At 40.8% G+C, this 21,449-nt stretch overlaps 1 protein-coding gene across 7 annotated transcripts in view; it reads right to left on the minus strand.

Annotated features, from left to right (window-relative positions):
- The window catches only part of DMD (dystrophin), a 1,961,037-nt gene that overhangs the window by 395,288 nt on the left and 1,544,300 nt on the right, over window positions 1-21,449 (minus strand). For all 7 annotated transcript variants that reach the window (XM_025200207.1, XM_014518487.2, XM_025200208.1 and 4 more), the window contains one exon: window positions 10,441-10,630. In XM_025200207.1, the coding sequence (XP_025055992.1) occupies window positions 10,441-10,630 (190 nt within the window). The remainder of the gene's footprint in view (window positions 1-10,440; window positions 10,631-21,449) is intronic.

Consider the following 21,449-nt stretch of genomic DNA (forward strand, 5'->3'; position numbering starts at 1 on the left):
GGGAAAGAATACAGGTATTGGCACATAAACATAAAACTTTAACTTTTTTTACTGCTATTAAAATCAAATAACTGACAGCCTTTCAGATGCTTTTCATCCCCACTCTCTTGTACATTTCACCACTCCAAACACCTTTCCATAGCTTAAGAGATAAGTCAAGACTTATCATAAGATTAATGTGTTGTGTTTTAACTTGTGCTTAAAACTGACATGAAAGACTCATTCCATCACTGTGGCGATTTACTAAAGAGCAAAGAAGAGAGACACCATTATGTATGCAAATCATTTGCTGCTGAGAAAAGAATACTTCAAGAAAAAATGGAGGCTATTCTCATAAGCTAATGCGATAGATACCTTGGAAATGATAGGCAGAAGCTGCTTAGAGTCACAAATTGGATGAAGACTCCTCACTTTCTACCTATCTCCCATGTTTAGGGTTTAAAAACAAAATTCAGCTATGAAAAGGGAGAATTAACCTTCCGATTAATTTTAAAATATAATTTAAGATATAGTAAATTATACATATTTTGAATACAAATATCTCCTCACCTTTAAGAATGGAAAATAATATAGGTGCTGGGGAAGCACATATGAAAGGAAAAGCAGAAGGCAGGGTGGAATGGAACCTTACAGACTAACTCACTCAGAAAGGCATCAGTTTTTGTAAGCAATAGCCTGCATTGTCAGATTTTGTGAATGTAATGCAATGTGAGGAAAGTATGATGAAGCAGGCTGCTGCTTACAAAAACTTACTAAACTCACTACTCTTTGACTTCTGGCTAATATAGCTAACTGCCTCTTTGCTCATGGAAGAAATATAATGTTGGGTGGGTAGGGGGAGGCTGAGATTTAGTTGTGTATTTCAGTTCAAGAGTATTAAAATATTAACTACATAATGTTTCCCTTATACTGTCCTACCAAACTAGGGCTCTCGGCATCAAAACATATGTGCTGCATTCAGCAAAATTTTTAGAAAATAGATGTTAACTATATGAAAACAGGAAGCACTCTCAGGTTATCATCTAAAAGAATTACTGCTGCATGCATTTTTACTTTGTTAAATTTCAGGGTGAAACATCCAATTAAATTGACCTGCCGACTTAATTTATAATGATTACATTGATAAAATAGCAACATAAATCCCAGCCAATTTCAGAATTATGTCCAATATTATGTAAACTGGAAAGCAATGTCATATAATTATTGCTACAATGACAAACCATGAGGGTAATTAACACAGCTGAGGTTTCATATCACAAAAAGTGCTAAAGCAGAAAGTAAAGTCCATTATTTTCATCTCTTTCATATAGCCATGTATCAATCCGGGCCTCATGAGGACATATGATGCTTTTAAAATTGGACAATAAAACGCAACATATAATTACACAACTCCTTAGAGTAACTGTTATGCATTGTGTGAAAATCCTCCAGAAAGTATTATAAATGTGCAAATCACCACAACTATTAGGCTGTTGTCAGTTCAGACAAATGGTGCATGCAAATGCATGTTCACAGAAACAAACAGTGCATTTATAATGCAAAGATTTAATATAATTACATCACCAGGCAATCAGAATGTGTAGTTATGTTGGAGTCTCCCCCCTCTCAGTGAATAGATTAAGTACTGACAGGATATTAACCTTATTTTCTACCAGTGACTTCCTGATCTAATCATTTCTGATCAAAATCAAAAGCAACACCTACTAGTGGCTGATATCCCCAGACAAATTATTTCTATTATATGAAGTTGTAGATGCACAAAGGAAGAATAATTTACACCGTTGACTTAAAAAAAAAAAAAAAAAAGAATGCTGAGACTTGAGCATGTATATGAAAAAATCTTTAGAGATATTACTTGATATGCAAAAAAAAACATTAGTGAGAGGGTAAAAATATATTCCCAACTGAAATCTAAGATTTTCCAGTATTTCTAGTGATAAAGATTTATCAAAATGCATTTTCTACTTAACATTCTCAAATTATAATGACTTAATGCATCCCTATGATCAGCAGAATTACAATAAGGATAAGGCAACCCATTGATCTGTATTAATGTCCTCTATCATTATTTTCACAGTTCCTACAAACAAATATCTAAAGAGAGAGATAGGGGATGCAAACACAATTTCTGTATGCACTATAAATCCTTAGCAGTGTTTTTTTCAATTAACAAAGAAAAAATAATACAAGTATCTGAGCGATAGGCTTGTGTGAAGCTTCGGTTGCTGATTCAATTCAGTGGAGATTCGGCCTGATTTGGTAGCCAAATCTGCAAATCCAAATTGAATCAGGAGCTCCTTTAATTTCTCCAAATTGAATCAGAACTCTCTGAATCGATTTGGAGAGATTCAGAAAGATTTGACAATTCTGACAGACACAGATTTAAATGTTTTTTCTACATACTTTAAGGTTCCAGGCGACTTGTGAACGCTGAGATGCTGAGGTGGATGGAGTGTCCCACAGGAGCTTGAGAGGGACCTCAGTGTGCTCGGCAGCAGACCCAGATGTGGACCAAAAGCACTTTCGGGTCCGCCGGGAAGTGCACTAGGGGACCCCCCCAGAACCTCCTGGATCAGTGACTGGTGCCTCCTAGGTCTGAGGGGGGCACCCAGGGTCCCCCTGCAGGTGATTGCCCCAGCGTGCTCCCCAGCAGACCTGGAAGTGGACCAGAAGTATTCCCATCCACTTCCAGGTCTGCCACCGAGCATGCAGGGGGGCCCCCTACGCTTCTGTGGGACACTCCATCCACCCCAGCATTGCAGCGTTCATAAGCCACACCTGGTACCTTGAGGCATGTAGAAAAAACATTTAAAGCTGTGTCTATGGCCGAATCATTGATTCTACAAATCAGCATTGAATCTTCAAATTCAGATTTGGCCGAATTGAATCAGGGACTGTGATCCAAATTGATAAATTGAATCACTGTCCCCGATTTGGGCCAAATCCAGATCCGAATCGAATATGGCCTGTTTCACATGCCCCCTACTGAGCGACACTTCTTCCTACCGGAGGAAGGAAAACCCTGGTGGCTTGGGCACTTGAATAGAGTTGTTATATTGTGGTTAAGATTTAGACTGGCTCCTGAATGCTGGTTTGCAGTCCCAAGACAACATCAGGATAATTGTGGCAGATGGTAGTTATAACCTTCTACATTGTGGAGCTTGAAGTCTGAGAAACTGCTCTTGGCCAAGAGATGCATCACATCCCTTTCATCAACCTCCATTGGTGGGCTGCAGAAAAGTTTTCTGCTCAACTGCTCCATCAGTTGTAATGAAGTGAACAGGGATTCCTCTCCCTGGAAACCAGCCTCCACCACACTCCCCCTCACCAAGCTAGTCTGGGATGGTGTACTTAAAATGCACATCCTTCCATTTCTTGTGGCTGTTTAGGTCCTGAAGTGAAAGGGATATTCTGATCGTTGATGTAAAGGTTCCTTCACTCAGTAAAAAAAAATAAAAAAATTAAACACAAAAATCTTATCAGGAGAGGAGGAATTTGTGTTCCTTCCCCCTTTGTCAAAGCTTTATAACTACCTGCTCTTTACTCCTGTTTCAATACAGTTTTAACGTGACTACATAGCTGCAGTTTTCCCTTGCTCTCCTTTTTACGCCATTTTACATATTATTTACCATCTCAATAGAAAATATCAAAAACTATTGCTTTTGAAACTCCATTAACGCTTAGCTTTTTTTGACTTCCTTCCATGCACACTTGTATTTGTGATTGTTTTTTCTTGGCTTTTAATATAACTATGTGATTGCAGTTTCCATTGCTGGTCTTTCTGCTCTATTCTACACATGAATTATCGGTACACTGTCTGCATAAAAATGCCTAAAGCGCATCACTCTTAAAACCCCATTAGTGCTTTCACATCTATTAATGGCTACTTTTTTGAGCTTGTTGCCTCTTCAAATACCTTACTGGCAACCAGAAAACCTGATGTTTAAGGCACTGTGTGAACACCTGTCTGGTGCATTTGTTTGTATCTAACCATTATACCATATCCACCTTACTTGCCTTGCAAAGTCATTTGACATACAGTAAGTCTGAAAGAGATATTTTAGAGCATGGGTAGGCAACCCCCAGGATGCATGCCAGGGTGTGGCACTTTGAGGCATTTTGCATGGCACACGTGCCTCAGGGTGGATGGCAAGGGAGCTGTGAGGGGTCTGAACCTTGTTGTGGCACTGCAGCCCTGGTCTTTTCCCTGCTGTCCACCTTGAGGCACACATGCACCTGCTGCTAGTAAAGGGCTGGGGCTCCGTAGCACCTGCTGCAGCTGCTTGCAACCTCCCCACCACCTGCTGCAAGCAGCTCCATAGCAGGCAGCAGGGCCCACAAAGCCCCGGCCCTGCTTGGTGGTGGGCACATGCGTGCCTCGGGGCAGATGGCCGGGAAGGGGCCTGGGCTTCACAGCCACAACAAGGGCTGGGTTCCTTGTAGCTCCCCTGCCATCTGCCTCTAGCACACCATCATCTTACAAGCCAAGGTGTGTTTGGCACTCTGCCCAAAGATGTTGCCAACCTCTCCTATAGAGCTAAATATACATGCAGTTTTATTGTGCATTCGTAGAGATCTCCTCATGTTTAAAACTGCACTGCTTGGTGTAGGACATTTATATGTAAAATCTCTACCTGACACACTTTTGGGCTCAATTTTAAATATATTAAAATGAAAGCAGATTTCAAACTCTGTGAAGGAGTGTGTGTGTGCGTTTCTCCCATAGGACAATGCCATTTTGTTGAAACTGAAGTGTTCCATGAAGACAGGATGAAGTTTGATTTCAGTGATAGTCTGACAGAAAGCAGGCATCTGTCTGGCTTACTTTCAGGCTGCTGAGTTGACTGATGGATAGGCCAAGAGCCTGGAAGGCCTGAATGTAATAGCTTCTAAACTCACAAACTCTCTGAGTCTCTGTGGTCCAGAGCTTCAGGGCAGCTGCTCAGAGAAAGGCCATTCTACTTTGTATTTTTGCAAAATGTTGAAATTTTCCCCTGAAATTTCTGTTTTTTCCCTATGTTCCCATGATACTAAAATTTGAAATAGTGAAATCAAAATGCCTGTGAAATGACTACCTTTCTCTCCAACAGCTCTACATAAAACCAAGTTTACTGAATATGAGCCGCCACCTTTTTTTCTGAAATTAATTTAGGAGTGGAGGAAAAGTGCAGTCAGGCAACCATTGCCTTACCAAGTTAACATGAAATTCTACTTACCATATGTAATTTAATTAAATAGACTGAAGTTTAAAAGAGAGAGGGAGAGAGAGAGATAATCTGTATTTGAATGTTTCCTCCACTTACAGCTTGTTTATTGTTATGATGATAAAAGCTGCAATAAATACTGAATTTTACTTCATAAAAAATGTCTTCATTTTAAATACCTAAAACTTTTCCCCAAACCAAGCTAATCTATGTTTACAATCTGTTGTGTAAATTTTGCTTGTCATTATGTGACAGCATCATGTAGCAAAAATTAAGGCCTCTATTTCTACTTTCAAGAAAATGATCTTTTTGATGTCATAAAGTTGACTGGAATTGTTAGAAAAAAGAATGTGTTTTCCCTTCTTCCTCAGTTATTTATTGCTTTCTAGAGCTTCCAAACTTCCTCCTTTGTAGGCACATCTACATGTGACAATAATGTGAAGCAATATACTCCAGTATATATCATGCCAGTTTATTGCTCCCAGGAACTGTGTTTACACATACGCCTGGAACTCCAGCACCATGAGCTGAGTTGGAACAGCCCCGACTAGTTATAGACTTTATACACTGAATACACCATAGATACTAACTAATCTTCAAAAGGATCCATGGTGGTTGTTGGTAAGAAACATTATTTAATAGAGAGCAGACAAGAACTCAGATCAAAAGTGTCCAGTGTGAGAGCCAAAATCAGAAGTTAGGACTCCTGACTTTCAACATGGGACTTATTCTCTCCCATTCCAATACTTTTACCTTGGTTAGTTGTTTTCCATTTTTTCAAGAAAGAGACCCAGAGTCCATATTTATCACAGACCTCACAGAAGAGATGAGCTCCAAAGAATTTAAAAATGAAGAGAAGATTATTGGAGGGCACAGAGAAGTAACAAATTCTAAGCATAGAAAGTAAGGGGGGGGGGCGGGGGAAAATCAGAAAAATGAAGTGAACAGATAGAAAAGGGGGCAAGAAGGTGAAAAAGCTAACTTGTACTTAACCTTTGTTAGTAAGGACAATCAGCAGAAATTTGAGGTAGAACAAGAGGAAGAGTAAATTAAATGTTTGAAAGAGAATAGTAAGATTATTATCTCAGTGGCAAGAGTTTGAATATATTAGGGAGAGTGATGAAAAGAAGAGAACCAGATTTTATGGTACATATGCATATAATACAATAGAACCCAAATACTGCTCAGAGTTAGGTTCCTTTGTCTCCTCCTCTGTGAAGATGAGGCTTTGAAAAGTAACAAGAGGTATACAGAGCTGCAGCTGATGTTTGCTTGGGATCATTGATGAACTGCAGCTGAGTGGAAAGGTGGCAACCAATGAAGCAAAATGTGCAGCTAAGCATTTTGTACCTAATTCAGCAATCCATTGCAAAATGAGTATGTTGTGAACCATCCAGAGTATAAACATTTTGGGAAAACAGAATATACAGATTCTATTAAGGGTAGAATGAACTCTTGCTCAATACGCTTGAGGAATATGAAGAAAACTTAGAAAAGAATAGTACTTAAGAATGTGCGTTGAAGTCAATGGGGTTCATCCCATGCTTAGAGGTAAGCTTATCCTCAATATTTTGGCAAGGAAAGCAAAGAGAGGATGACTCACGCTTCCCAAAAGAATCTTAATACAAACTGGATAAAAAGGGATATAATGGGATGTTCCTAAATCAATTTTAAAACCCTTAAGTTGTTAACATTTTAAATGATCATACAGTGCAATAGACAGCCTCATAAAGCATCTCCAAATCAGAGTGTAGCCTACAATATAAAAAAGAAAAACATGAGTGTATCTGAATCATAGGAAGGTGCATCATATATACGTAAAGCAGGCTTTTTTACTGTATGTAGCTCTCTTAAAAATATGGTCACTCAAATCATACCCAGCTATGCATCCCATCTTTCTCTGTCAGGATGGAGAAATTCTTCTCTTTAAAAAAAAGAAAGAAAGAAAAAAATAACAGCTTTGAAAATAACCCATTGGCTCACATCATAGAGTACTGGAGTGACCTTACTTTAGGGATCCATGTAATAAATATACCTTATTCAAGATCTTGGCTGACATGTCTTAATTCTTTTCTATTCTGTTCTATTTCTAAATAATTTCCTTAGGGCATCAACTAATATTTTTGTTCAGAGCCTTGTGCCCTTGTTCAGACAGCCTGTTTGTCAGAACTTGTAACATGTTTTGGTACTAGGTTTTGAAACAGCTGGCAGGAACACAGGCAAACAAAAAAAAATGTTTTTTACTTTTGGTCAGGAAAAATGATTCTCACTAATGGTTCCAGACCTCATCTCTCTTTTAGCTTTTACTGATATTTCTCTTACAGCTTTACCAGATCTCCAGTGTAAAACCTGCTCATGCTCAGTCTGCAAAATACTATTTCATATGCAGAAGTGAAGAAAAACAGCTATTTCACATATGGCAATGTTCCTCATAGATCTTAATGTTTGATCGGTAGAAAAATGACCATTGTCATTTAAGGAAAACTCACAATCTCTAGAGAAGAATTCTGAAGTCATAATATCAGCACTACATATAATACCCGTACTAGGTAAGGTGGTTCAAAACATTTTAGAGCTGACAGTTAAATTAAAAAGTTTTGGTTTAAGTAAAACTCCTGTTTTGGCTTAAGTAAAACTCCTGTTTTGTTGAAAAGACTGTCTTAAAATAATGTCCCAGATATAAAGGACAGAAGCTATTGTAATGGCATATATCCTATTAAATGAATTGTATACAATGCCTATGTTTTACAATGGCACTGATTTACTGTAACAGAAAAAACATGCTGATCACAAGCAACAGCTACACCGTTTTTGGCAAAACAGTAGATTTGTCAGAAAAGGGGCATCTTCAAGTCAGTACCATTAATATATCAGGACTTCTTTTACGTAAATGACAATGCCACTGAAACCAGTCTGGAAAAGGCACTTCCTTCACCTCTCATAGTAGGAGTTTAAAAAAATAATAATTAAGAGCCACCATAGGGATATCAATCATATCAATTCCATTCAGGGGAAGGACATTTCATAATCTACTTGTGGCATTTATGAGATTTTTCTGAAGGATTAACATACTATGAAGTAGCTGATAAACAGGAAGAGGCTGATTAGTCTAGCCAAAAATATTGGTTTATGTATAGAGAGACAGATTGATGGACAGCCAGAGGAAATAACAAAACAAAACACATTGTTAAGATATCCCCCACCTCCTCCTCTATTAGCCATCAGCCTTAACTGAAAGTCAAAAATTACTGCTCCATGGGTGGACAGGTATATATGAATCTGTTGGGAGTCAGAGACAATAAAACAGCTGCTGCTGTGTCTCTGCATACTAATGTTTGTTTTTAATATGTAAGAATCACTGCTGTGGCTGTACAGCCACGATCAAATGGTGAAAAGAATGGCACTTGCTTCTTGAAGAAGAGATACTGCTATACTTTTTGCCCTTCATACTTTTTTGCGGGGTGGGGAGTGGGAATTAAGTGCAACAAAATCCTGGAAGGAAAAAGGGAAAATTCAGACTTATGCTTCTTCAACTCAAATGCAACAATTTATTTGAGAGAGAACTAAATTTACTCAAAGAAAAATAATTTAATTTACAGGATAATTTTTATTCTATTTACTATGCTGGTTGTCTTAAGCAGACTGCTGCATTAATTTTGTCTTTTATTACTTGTTGTCTACTTGCTCTGTCTGTGGATGACTCCTGAAGGAATATCAGCTTTGAAAGATGCAAGGAAGACTTAATAAAATATGCATTTTTATAAGCTTATATACATTTAGAATAAAGTACTAAGTCTCCATTTATAATGGAATCTAGTAGGCAGATGAACCATGGTTACATGACATACAGATGTTATGGCATCAGATCAATGAAGTAACTGAAAATATGTCATGATACAGGAGTATAAAGGAAGAACTTGGGTTGCTGTTAATTCCATTAGTAACCAAAGAATCATATTGAGACTGGACAGAAATGAACTATAATGAATATCTAATTAAGCACTGAATCATCTCCCATTCATAACTACTTTGCTAAGGATCACACCAACTTAAGTCACACACAAGGAGTGGGGAGAGACCAAGATATCTTTATCTGATAAAAGATTGGGATAACTTTAATCCACTTATTAAGCAAAAAATGGTCCAAACTATTTTTAAGGAATATAGCACCTCCAGCTTTCAAAGTATATAATACTGGAAGTCACCAGCAAGTAGTAAGAATAAAAAAGAAGAAAAAAAGATGTGTTATAATAGAATAATTATTATAAAGCAATTATGTAATTATAATAAAGACAAATGTACCTATCTTAATGTCATTTATACAACATAATCACTGTGATTTTAATTAATTCCTATTCAATTAACCAATATAGTCTTTATACTGAAATTTCCTGTTTTGAATGTCGGTGAATTTATTACTGTAGTGAAGTTAAAGTACTGTGAAGGCATTTTACAATAAAGGGCCTCTATCTTACTTATAATCTCAAATCTGAGAGCATACAAACTCATACAGTCACACACCCATATCACAGAAATTACAGTAGCACAAGGCAAATATACCCAACTTCAAAAGTGCTCTACCACCTCTAGTGATTAGACTCACTAAAACAACAAGAAAACATGTTATCTCCTTTCCTTAACATTGTTTGACAAAGCCGATTTGTTTTTTCCCAGAGGAAAAAAAAAATATCTAAAAATGATGACAAATTTACTTAATCTCTTTTCTTTCCAGTTACAAGAGGGCATACTCACTAAAAGCTGCCACTTAATAGTTTTTAAAAGTATTGTAAAATAATGGAGGAAAAACAATTCAGTTAAACAATACAGAAAAAACTAGACAATTTATGCAGCTGCTATAAATATCAGAAATTCTTAGTAAACTTTCATGTGTGTCAAGAAGCATAATTTTAACAAACTAGATTGGCAGCATGACTGATTCCTCTGCAATATGAGATCTAATTATCTGTTTCAGCAAAGTTTATATTACATGTTGAAGTTGTGCTTTGAAACAAACAGTAATTCTTTTCTTATTGAAATGTAAAAGTCTTGGAAAGATCAGGCTGATAAAAAAGTTAAGTGTGTCACACCAGAAAAACAGTAACCAATCATCACTAACATAACACTGTTCTTTTCAAATTAATTTCCATTAAAAAAAAGCTGAACAGTAGGCACAAACACAAAGAAAAATCATTATCTTGCATCCATGACAACTCTATAGCTGAATCACTTGACTTACCTGCCACTGTTTCATGAGCTCCCGAACACCTTTTGCATCCTCTAGTATCCTTTCCTTGCGTGTAGCATCTTGCAGGACATTGGCTGTCGTCTCTGCTTCCGTAAGCCAAGCAAGGAACTTTTCCAGATCCAGGTAGAATTGTTGCAGCAGCCTTAGAGCTGCTTCAAGTGCAGCCTCACGCTCGCTCACCCTGTACAAGTACAAACACTCAATGCAGCACTTGTAGGAATCAGGACACGTATAGATCATTTAAAAAGAAAAAAAAGGATCCTGACACACATGTGCATACACATACATGCACTCACACTGTGGGTATTCAATATACTAATCAAAGGGAGAATCTATCAGTCAACTACTGTGAAAGACAACACACATAAGACTGCATTATATACTGCTGTGCATCTCCCAGCTAATGTTCCTCTCCCCCTTCCTTTTTTAAGAGATGGTATTACAGTACCATTTTTCAACCACAATAGACAGGAAATGACATTACTTTGGTAGGGAACACTGAAATACTGTACCTGAAATGTTGTTACTCAAACAAATCCAGATTAATGCTTTTTCATTTTTAATCAAAGCTTTTTTTCCCTTTGGTTATGGGTCATGAACCTGTTACTCTCAGCTAGCTTATTTAATTTTTAAAAGCCACAAAAATAGTTCCTAGTCACTGAGCAGTGAAGGTAATTACAGTAATTGTTGCTTACTGTAAATTGCAAGCCTTGCGGGCTGCATTCCTCACCATGTACCCTAATAATGCAGAAGATTTTCAAAGAGGCACGTAACAGCTCCGGTCTACAGAAAGTCTGGTGCTAACTATAAAATGAAACAGCAAAATAAAGATCAGTATTGAGTTTTTAATAAAAAAAGGACAATTTGGAAAACCAAAGACTATTTATCTGCCCTTCATGAAAACCTAAACAACAGCAGGTTAGTAGGGTTGACTATTCAAGAGCTAAGCAGTCCTGCGATGGAAAAATGCATAGGTAAATTTTCCATGTTCTATCAGAATCAGCATGCAATTTACATGCCCTAGTTGTATTCATGCATTTTGGCATTAAATTGGAGCTCAAATGGATTTAAAAAAACTGAGCATTAGACTATGACACATTGCTCATTAATATGTGATTGTCAATAATTATGCAAAACTGTAATTTATTTAAGCAGTAACTTTATTATGGAAAGTGCATATTAGGCAATAAACAACTCCTGCAGGGCTGGTGGCAGCACAGCTCATGAATGAACTGTTTATTCATCATGGCTGATGTTTTTGCTGAGCACACACTCTTCTGCAGTACAGTTATTGCTATCATATGGGATAAAAACCTTCTCGCTTGTCCTCACTGCATTAAGTTGGAGTGTATGGAATAGGCTTAGAAAGTGTCAACTATTCACAATAAAAGGGTTGACTGTAAACATTTATCATCTCATAAATATACTGTAAGGCCTGATAAGTGAACACTAGGTCTGCATTTGGATTGGCTAAGGCAGTTAAGCCACTTGCCTCTTATACATCAAAATCCTGTGGCTGGGGAGACTTGAAGACAATTGTCCCAAATTGTCAGCTCATCTGTATGTGAAGGCAGGGAGCAGAATTCAGTATGAATTTCTCTTCTATCTGCAATGAACATCTCATCGTGTGTATCTGATTGTGGGATTTATTTCAAGAGCTGCACTACTCAATCACGTGTTCAATGTTCAGCTACTGACTAGCTTCATATTTGAGTATGGTGTTATTTCAGTATGCCTTTATTGAGATTCAAACTACCTCTTCTGGCATTTTCACTAGCACAGGCTTTTCAGCTGGCATGTGACCTGAATTTACACAACTTCTGAGTATAAATGGGAATAAACATAATCTGATGCATGTCTATGGGCATTTATACATGTGCTCTGTGAGGTGGGAAGGGAGGTGCTTTAATTAGAGTGGCTTCAAGTGTCATGTGTATCAGTGTCCCTGTGCTGAAAAATGGTGGTGGGGGCGCTTTAACTAAAGCTTGTAGAATGAGCTTTCGTTAATGTGCCGCCACCACCATTTTTCAGCATGGGGACGCTGATACACATGACACTGGAGTCTACTGGAACATAGTAATAACCACACTCCAGTAGACTCGATCTGCTCTGACACACTGTAATCACAATGTGTCGGAGCAACTTCGATGCATGTGTATAGGTGACATGTTTGGGCTATAGGTCTGGGGTGATCTTGTTTTCTAGAGACAGAAAGAAAAGTGTCACAATGAATCATCCCAGAAATATTTTCTAGAATTTTAATTTATCACACCCAAACGCAACTCCTGTGTGCTAGTCCAACTGTAAAAACTTGTTTATTATCATTACCAGGGCTAGGTTGTGAAAGCAAGAATGACACTGTCTAAGGCTTATTACATATTTATGTTAGCTGAATCAGGAAAACATGAACCAGGCATGTTCTCCCTACTTAACAAGATTTTCAGCAAGGTTGCATCCAAACAGCAAAGGGGGCCAATAAATGCAGAGGCCTTCAATGCTGCCAACCACAACTCAGAAGAGGGAGGAGTTCATATCAGTCTTGTGACAACCCAAGAATCCACCTTAATTCATTTAGAACTAAAAGATACATTAATTGCATTTTTGTAACATTTTTCACCCTTTAAAAAGGTACTTGTATCTCACAGCTACCTTGTGAAGAAGGCAACCATTTTTCTTTTACCTATTCTTTTGATAGATAAATTGAGAACAAGGTTAATTGCCTTGTCTAAGGCTCTACAGTCATTTACGCAATGAGCAAACTGCCAGAGACAAAGGAACTGGACTCTGATCTCAACTTCACATGTGTAACTTTGGAGAAACTGGCTTCAACTCACTAGGGCTGATAAGAGAATGTGGCAGTGTAATGACAGTCTTTGCAGAAGGCAGGGTAAGCAGGGACCTTAAAGACTAACTAAAGCCTCTTTATATGTGCAGGTAAAGACAATTGGATCTAATGCATGATGCGTGCTTGGATCTAATACAATTGTGCCTCCTGCCATGCCTCATGTGACTGGCAGGAGGCATGATTGTGAGATCACATATTAGATCCTACCATGCTATATCACCAGTATAGGAGGAGTCTGACCCTGGGTTTCCTCTGCATCAACAAGATGCCAGCTCCCATGACCGGAACCCCCATTTGCTGAGGGGGCTCCCAGCTGCAGAGGCCACATGAATCTGGGGCTGAGAGCCCTGAATTTGATGTGGCTCTTGATCCTGTCTGGGCCACATGTGCAGCTGGAACTGAGAGCCCTGCAGGGTGTGTGCTCAGTCACAGCTGTGCATGTGGGCCTAGGGGTTTCATGCATGCCCAAGCCTTGTGGATCATGGCTGCCACAATTGCTCAGGCCCTAGGGTTTTATGCTGGGTATGGAGCACCCCTATGGCTCGGAGCCCGATCAGATCATGGGGCTCCCAGCCACAGGGGAGACTTTGCTACAGGTGCAAATTAAAGCTCGATAGCAATCAGTTATAATCTTAGTGCACATTTTTGAAGTCTAACTTTATAGCTGGTAGGAACTTTCTATGGTGTGGTAGCTACTTTGCACATGTAGCTGGTCTTAAGGTAACTGCAGGATTAGCCAGTTAATTGTGTGATACCTGTACTGTGAAGAGGGGGCCTAAGATACATATATAGAGAACAAGCTTCTGTGAACTCAAATTCACTTCATCAGGTGCTATGAAAGAACAGCAGAGAGCAGACTAGGACAAAGAGTAAGTGATTTGAATATATTAGGTGGGAAAGGAGAAGGGAAAGGAGGAGGAGAACAGGAAGGGGATAATACTAAGTGAGACATACAAGCAAATAACCTATAGGAAACTGGGGGGGGGGGGGGGGTCTTTGTCCCATTAAAGATCAGTTAACAGCAATTTATTTTCCTAACATTGTTAAGCAGAGTATTGTGCTACCAGTTTGTTATCTATCCTTATTATAATTGCTGGAAACAACTAAACTGTCTTTTTTCTAAAACTGAAAATCTTACAGTAGGGTCCCTGCAAGATACACTGGGCAATCTGGTGGTTGCGCCAAAGGAGAAAGTAGACCTCTTTAACAAATTCTTCACCTCCGTTTTCTTGTGCAGGGACTGGGACTCCCCCACCGTGATTCAAGACGGACTCGGGGGGGAACGCCTCCAGACCTAAGGTTGAGGAGGACTGGGTTAGCGTGCTTCTGGAGGGGCTGGATGTGTTCAAATCGGCAGGTCCAGGTGCTCTGCACCGCAGGGTGTTGAGGGAACTAGCAGGGGTTATTGCAGGGCCCTTGACATGGCTTTACGAGTGCTTGTGGTGCTCGGGCCGGGTGCCAGATGATTGGAAGATAGCCAATGTGGTCCCCATCTTTAAAAAAGGGAGGAGGGAGGACCTGGGTAACTATAGGCCCGCCAGTCTTACCTCAATGCTGGGGAAACTCTTTGAGAAGATCAAGGAGCACATCTGTGATAGAAATTCAAAATATCTGACAATCTAATCATCAAATGTATCAGTGACCCTCCTATACCACAAATGTGATATGGGTAACTGGCATATGGCAATATTTCTATTTCCGAAAGTCATTTAAGGTGTATTATGCCACTGAATGTGCTACAGTGGCTGGAATTAACGTGCAATATGCTGCCAAATGTGTAAACTGCAATGCCATTAAAGCAGTGCAAAAGGCATTTAACCTACTTTAAATCTGCTTGAAAGTGTTGTCCTAGTTATGTAGAATAACCCATTTTAATTCATTTTATACACAGTGCACGTATATGAACAGAACCAAATACCTAAAATAAGTACTTTGCTTTCAACTTTCTTCAACTATTTGTTTTGTCAGTCTTTCAAATGCAGTAAACACAAAGGTTAAAGGAACGGATTAAAGTTGTGACAGAATAATTTTGAATGGCTGGAGAAACAGCTCAAGATCCAGGTTAAGAAATAAAAGAACCCCAAACCTCTCCAGGATTTCTGGTTTGCTATGGAAGTTTTGTTCAAGCACAGAACTGCATATGAGCAAAGTGTTTGATATGCTCCCTCCCTCTAACCCAGCAGGCAGCAAGCTCTGAACATATGAAAGGATAAAAGCAAAACACAGCACAAACAGCATATTTCCTCTGGTTTTCTTCGTGGTTTAGGATCTCCCTCCTTTACACTCACAAGGACAGCTCAAACTGTATCATGGTCTAAGTGTAATAAAGAGGCTCATTTGAAAACAATCAGTTCCCAGATGGAGTAAAAGTCTTTTTTTTTTTTTTTTTTTTTTTTTTTGGTTCATGGTCCATACTCTACTGCTCTCCTTCCTTTGTTTTGTCAGGATCCTGAACTTGATTATCTCATGGTCATTGCTGCCCAAATTGCTATCCACTTCTACATTTCCTACCAATTCTTCCCTGTTTGTGAGCAGCAGGTCAAGAAGAGTACGGCCTCTAGTTGAACTCTCCAACACTTGCACTAGGAAGTTGTCCCCAACACTCAGCAAAAATATCCTAGATTGTCTGTGCACTGCTGTATTGCCCTCCCACCATATATCAGGGTGATTGAAATCCCCTACGAGAACCAGGGCCTGTGATCTGGAAGTTTCCACTAAGTTGTCTGAAGAAAGCCTCATTTACTTCATCTTCCTGGTCTGCTGGTCTATAACAGACACCCACCATGACACCATCCTTGTTGCTTTCCCCTCTGACCTTAACCCAGAGACTTTTAACAGGCTTATCTCTGTACTGGAGCTCTGAGCAATCATATAGCTCTTTTACATACAGCACAACTCCTCCTCTTCTCCCCTGCCTGTCCTTCCTGAACAGTTTGTACCAGTCATGCAACCTATCCCACCAAGCCTCTGTTATTCCAATCATGTCATAGATCCTTGACTGTGCAATGACTTCCAATTTCAATTCTTCCTGCTTGCTTCCCAAGCTCTGTGCATTCATGTACAGACACGCAAGGTCTGATTGCCCTACTTTACCGCAGTAAGAATGAGGAGGCCTCCCCTGTTGCCCTCTCCTACTTGTGCTTCCTCCGGGTCTCCCACTTCCCCACTTGCCTCAGGGCTTTTGTCTCCATCCCCCAGCGAGCTTATTTTAAAGCCCTTCTCACTAGGTTAGCAAGCTTGTCTGAAAAGATGCTCTTCACTCTCTCCATCAGGTGGATCCCGTCTCTTCCTAGCAATCCTTCTTAGAACAACATCACATGGTTGAAGAAGCTGAATACATGCTGGTGACACTACCTATGCAGCTATGCACTGATCTGCAGGATGTGTTTACTCCTGCTTGGGCCCTTCTCCTTGACCAGAAGGATCAAGAATGCCACCTGTGTCCCTATTCCCTTTGCCCTTTCACCCAGAGTGCTGTAATCACTCGATCTGGTCAGGGTCACTGGTACCCACATGGCTGAGAAGCTTTGGGTAGTAGTCAGTCTCGGTAATCCTTCCATGACATCTTGGATCCCAGCTCCAGGCAAGCAGCATACTTCCCAGGACAACAGGTCAGGCTGGCAGATGGATGCCTCCATCCCACACAGAAAGGAGTCTCTAACCACCACCCCCATCACTTTCTCATTATGGCAATGGTCTCAGTTCTCCCCACCATGGGGATTCTGGCCTGGTCTCTTCCACCAATGGAAGGCACTCCACCTCCTTTGTTACTAGCGCTCCATATCTATTCTCCAGGCAAACCACTGCTGATGGGGATGATGACTTCTGCTTGTTGCCAGAGGTCACAAGCATCCAGCTTCCATGCCTTCTTCCTTTTCTAGCACTGCCTCTGGCAGTCCTTCCTGGAATCGATGGAACATGGAATTGATGAAGTCCTCATGGTAGAGGATGCTCAGGAGCCTTGCTATCTCCTCCTGTAGCACTCCTGTCTGCTCCCTGAGGCAAACCACCAGAAGGCACTGTTCACATTGCAAGCACTCTCCCACCTGCCTGACACTGGAAGGAACCTGCAAGTCACAGTCTGCACAACACCAAAGCAGGACCTGAGTGAAGCTTTGATGGTGTGTAGTCCTGCCTGGACAGACACCTCACAGGTGCAAGCAGAGGCAGAGCTAGAAGTGGCAGTGGCTGTGGGATTGAGACATATTCCAGCAATCTCTCTGGGTCTTCTAATCCACTGCCTCTCACTCCCTGCCCCTCTTTCCAAACAGACCTTCCTTAACAAACTCCTGTGTATCTGGACTGTTTGCTGTTCCTTGATCCTAAAGTGTTCCTTTTTCCCTGAAAAACTCTTTACTTTCATCAAGCTTCAACTTGTGAACTGACTGGTGAACTGCTTGCAAATTGCCCTGTTTACTCTACCTGGTCACTTGGTCTCTTTATATTTCTCTCCTAAGTCTGGCCCAGGCACTAGCCAGACCTGACTGTCCCCCTTCTAAAAACACCCCTTTACTCTCAATTCTCCAGGTGTCAGACATCAGACCAAAGGTGGGTCAGCTGTCTTTTGAAGATGGGGCTTTTGGTGGGAAGGAGAGTAGCTTTGCCCATGAGCATCTGGGCCTTCCCCAGCCACAGCAGGAGTGGGGTGGTTTCCCCATTATGCTGTTGGGCCTCAAGCTATAGAAAGCCTTACCACCATGACCAAAGTTCAGGGCTCTCAAGCCCTGAAGGGACTGGGGGAAGCTTTTCCCCTACATGGTATTTAAGAGTCCTGCACAAGAACCCCATGCATGGGGCTGCAGGTAATGGTCTCTAGATTGCCATGGAGGAAAAAATCTACCATACTGTGGCACTTTAGGCTGACTCCCTCAAGCCCATGTGTGGTGTGCTCTGAAGTGCCATGGTCATGGAAAAGAAATCACCGCCCCCTCACTGCCCCGCAACTGCACATTAAAACTCATGCTTGCAGCCCCATGCAAAGGGCAGAAGTGCAGGTCTTTTGAGTGCCCTAAGGCAGGAGGGGGGATGGAATCTCCTCCCACACAGCACATTAAACCACACACTTTCAGCCCCACAGTCAGAGTAGCATTTAAAGCCCAGGTTGGGGGAGAGGGGGATTGGAGGCTGGGGAGAGGGGCTGGATTTTCTAGCCCCTCAGTGATCAGGGGGTAGAAGGAGTTTGCCCTGACTTGGTCTGCAGCAGTAGACTGCAGTCCTAGTCACAGAGTATCTCCCTGTAGGGGAAGGGGGAGAGGGGGGCACAGGAGCAATGCACCCTGGCATGCCAGAGATCAGTGAAACAACTCCATTCATTTAAAAAACTTTATAAGCATTCATTCATCCACTTTAACTTAATTCAGAGATGAGTTAATCTTCATGCCACAAGGTGCCACAAGGAAATTTGCTCCATGTGTGCCACATTTGCACCAGTTGAACTCTTGCAAATATTGTTTTTCAAGCAGATTAACTGCAAGTCATCTTGTTTAAATGTACTGCTTGTACACAGAGCATTCATTCAAAACCCTGAAGGCCTAAGAGATCTTCATTCAACAATCCTAAACTTCATACGAGACAGAGAAGATACATGAGAGAAAGTCTAGGAGGCAGAGCTACTAATATGTTTTTCTACCTCTCTATTAACTGTACTTGATTTACAAATCACTTAATTTCTTTTGTCCATCCGCAAAACAGCAATTGGAATACTGATCTATCTTACAAGATTTATTTTCAGTCTTAACATTTAACGAATGAGTTGAGATTGGTGAATGACAGACAGCATAACGTGCAAAGCATATTTACAACAAGCACATTAACACAGAATACATATGGAAATATCCTGAAGCCTAATGAACACCAAAAATATTCATAGTGGACTGGCAGAAATTTATGAAGCACAGGTGTTTCTTTAACTGTGATATAGTGGAGGGATTCAGAATGTTCAATGGTCTGCTTAATCAACTTCCATCTGTGTACTGGGGTGGTCTAATGTTATCACACTGGGTTGTAAAATAAAATGTGTTAGATTACTGACTGCCTCTGTGTCTCTTACAAATTTTATTTCTACGCTGGGTGAGCTCCTTTATTAAAGTGCACTTTCTTTCCTTTGCTGTTGCTATTAGCACAATTTGCAGAAAGAGTTACCTGAACTTTCCTTTTCTGAGACTGATCTCTGGGTCTTCGACACACCCCTTTTGTTTGGACAAAGGATAAATAATTGCAAAGCCATACAGGAATACTTCATTCTTATTGCTAGTGCAAATATAAACTCTTACTAGCAATTTCTTATGCTAGTATTTTAACTACACTTGGATCTCTAAAGGAAACATGAAAGAAATACCAAAAGAAATAATTTCAGCTAGGATGGGGATTTAAGGATAGTTCCATCAAAGACAAGAAAATCACTACACATTTTCCACTGTACATCCTAACCTAAAATCTCAAAGATTATTAATATTGATTTATTCTGGGAGTTCAGGATTCTTCTGCTGAAGATTAACATTTAAACTAAGACTATAGTATTTTATCAAGGTGATAAACAAGTGACCGGTGGAATATTTAGAGAGTTTCTAAGTAATGACCAATGCACACTGAGCACAAAAACCCACTTTAGAACATATGATGAGTGGGCACTGACCCCTTCTGGCACCATGTTAACCATGGCTGAATATTTGAAGTTGGATGTTCTCTGTCCCAGAGAATTAGACTGAAAAGAAGTAAATATTTATATTTGCCATTGTTTCTCAGTTCTCTGCTCAGGTACATTCTAAATTAGCTTCTTAAATCAGCTTCATGCACCACAGATTTGATTTTTAAGGTACTGACTTTTTGTTAGGAACAAAGTTGAACAACAGAGAAATAAGGATATCCACACAGGGAATTATTAGGTCTTAAAGTCACAACCCAACTTATTTTAGATCACCTCCCCATACCAACAAGCCTAATAATGACAGACTGATGTACTAACATATTCTTCCTCTGTCATTTCTAAGCCAATCAGTATATATGTAACCCTGGGTGCAACACTATCCATGCCCTCACCTGAATAGTGGGATTCTGGGTACCTGGTAGCCAGTGGCCACCTCCAGCTCCCTGGGTAGCTGCTGCAGGGTCCCCGGGCAGACAGCCTCCTCTTACAATCAAACAACCTTGCAGACCATTATAAAACTATTTACAGGATTTAGTTATTTACAAGGTAACATATACCTAATGCAATAGAACAAATGTTACACTGCATGGCCTGGTGATGGTGACTTGAGGGTTAATGCTTTTTGGATACACATTACACTGAGGGAAGGTATACAAATTACCCATGATAAATAAGGAATCAATAAAATAAATACATTGATACTCCAAGTAATAAACCATCAAGAACTTATTTACACAGTCTATAACTTGTACACTGTGTACTGAGGACCCTGTGTGCATTGTCCCTGGTGGGGTGTCTCAGGGAACAGGACTGCGTTTGTGCCCCCGCATAGGATCTGCGGGCAGTCCCTGGTGCTGGCGTCCCTTGCATGAGCTCCAGGGGTCTCAGTGCAGCAGGCGGTGGCTCCTTCCCTGCAAGAGAGCTGATTCCTGCAAAGGCCCCTTCCCTGGCTCAGCAGGGAGCAGTGTCTGGGCTGCAGGTTGTAACAGTTTCCCCTGCCCAGCACAGCCTCACAGCACCCAACAAGTGTAACCCCACCCTGGGCCTTGCCTGTCCTGGGGCTTCTGGTGGCTGGAGCAGTCCCTGCCCCTCTAGCCCAGGGCTCCCCAGTGCCATCTTACTTATAGGGGAAAAGCCAGGGCAGTCTCCAGCAGTCTCCCCCTGGCCCTGCATTCCCCTCCCCTGCTGCGCTCAACCAACCACACAGGGCCTTGCTGGAGGGTCTTCCCAGGCTTGGAGTCTCCTCAAAGGCAGCTCCTCTTTTGTGCCTGCCCCAGCAGGGCTTAGGGGGGAAGGGAGGGAGAACAGACACAGTGCAGCAATCTCGGTACAGTGTCTTGCTGCTATTTCTGCAGGGCTCTGACAGGGGCTCTCGGAGGTGCAGCCATGGGGAGATCCTTTCCCTGGTCTTCAGCCTGTCTCCCATCCCCTCTATCTCCTTTGTCCCTCTCCACCCCCCGAGAAAACTGCTCCCCTCTTTTAATCAAGGCTCTCAGCCAATCCCAGGCC

The sequence above is a fragment of the Alligator sinensis genome, unplaced genomic scaffold (genome assembly GCF_000455745.1).
Source record: "Alligator sinensis unplaced genomic scaffold, ASM45574v1 scaffold746_1, whole genome shotgun sequence".
Taxonomy (NCBI): Eukaryota; Metazoa; Chordata; order Crocodylia; family Alligatoridae; genus Alligator; species Alligator sinensis.